The 1,356-nt window shown below is 39.3% G+C and overlaps 1 protein-coding gene across 1 annotated transcript; it reads right to left on the bottom strand.

Annotated features, from left to right (window-relative positions):
* Positions 1-251: 251 nt before the first annotated feature.
* On the bottom strand, positions 252-1,283 carry LOC115764046 (peptide tarsal-less AA). The gene has a single exon (XM_030706886.1). It carries the CDS (start codon positions 437-439, stop codon positions 335-337), a length of 105 nt encoding a protein of 34 aa, XP_030562746.1. The 5' UTR covers positions 440-1,283; the 3' UTR covers positions 252-334.
* Between the last annotated feature and the right edge of the window lie 73 nt (positions 1,284-1,356).

Below are 1,356 nucleotides of genomic sequence, written 5' to 3'. Positions count from 1 at the left end.
TTGTGTGCAGCAATTATCGCTTCTTGTTTTTTTTTTTTTTTGTGAACAACTCAATGAACAGTTATTTAATTTAAATAATAATAATAATAATAAATAATTTATGTATAATAGTAATTATGCATATGTATATATATATATATAAAAAAAAGTACTAAATACAAGGAAAATTGTGGCTGGCTACTTTCTGCGGCGCCGGCAGCTGGAAGTCTCCTCGCGGCCGCGCAGGCGCAACCAACGCGCGCCCCCAATCATGTCCAGAATTTTGGATAGTTTTGTTGTTGTTGTTTTTTGGATAAGGCAAAGGCGGTGTTTGGATGTGTGGGCGTGGCGGCGCCTAGTACTGCCCGGTGGGATCCAGCGCCAGCTGCCGCTGCTTGTGGCGCGTGTCACGCGACTCACGCGGCCGCCGATAGGTGCCCGTTGGATCCAGATCGAGCATGTTGCTGTTGCTGCTGTTGTTGTTGTTGTTGTTGTTGTTGTTGCTGCTGCTAGCGAAAAGTGTGACCAAAGCTGGCAATGCTAGTAGGTGCCAGTGGGATCCAAAGCCAGCGACATTTTTTTTAGCGTTTTTTATTGTGGTATTCAAATTCTTTTGGAAAATTGGAAGCTTTAGTATTGGCCCGTGGGATCCAGGTAGGCGGCCATGGCTGGGAATTTGTGTGTAACTGTTTAAGCAGCTGATAAATGTGTGGCTAATTTGATTGTTATTAATATTGGCCGGTAGGATCCAGGTAGGCTGCCATTTGTATGCCGTGTAATTGAACAGAAATACACGAATGATATCAACACGAATTTATTCGACCTGCTGCTCCTTTGTTTTATTTAAATTCTGGTTCTCTGGTCAGATGTTGTTGTTGTTGTTGTTGTTGTAAGTTCTTTTATTATCACCAGTTGTTATTGACTGATTATACAGCAAAAGAGCGCGCGTGTGTGTGTATATATGTTTATATTTAGCTTTTTGTTGCTCTTTTTCGTTTTTTTTTTTTGTCTATATTTTCTTTGTGGTTATGATCGAGTCACTGACACTTAAAATCCATTAAATACTTTTGTTGTACGCTCTTTTACTGTTTATATAATTTAAGCGGCTGACTAGCCTGGCTTATTGTTCTTAATTTGTTTGCTTTTGCTTATTAAACCGTGCAAAAAGATTGTCTCTATTTTTATTTTATTTGAATTTTTGGCGTTAATCAAGCTAGAATACAGCCAAAAAAAAACTTCACAAGTTATTTAAACAATACAAAATCTGTGAGTTCGCCAGCGATTTGAACTTTGCTCTGATCTGCACACGTCGAACGTTGTCGATCTTATGATTCAAGACGTTGTCCATACAGCGTTATTTATATGAATCTGAGCGCG

The sequence above is a fragment of the Drosophila novamexicana genome, unplaced genomic scaffold (genome assembly GCF_003285875.2).
Source record: "Drosophila novamexicana strain 15010-1031.04,08,12 unplaced genomic scaffold, DnovRS2.1 tig00000817-arrow-arrow-pilon, whole genome shotgun sequence".
Lineage (NCBI taxonomy): Eukaryota > Metazoa > Arthropoda > Insecta > Diptera > Drosophilidae > Drosophila > Drosophila novamexicana.
This window is presented reverse-complemented; position numbering and strand designations above follow the sequence as displayed.

Excerpts from the sequence above, each read along its gene's own strand:
- LOC115764046 (XM_030706886.1), bottom strand. The coding sequence starts at position 439 with ATGCTCGATCTGGATCCAACGGGCACCTATCGGCGGCCGCGTGAGTCG.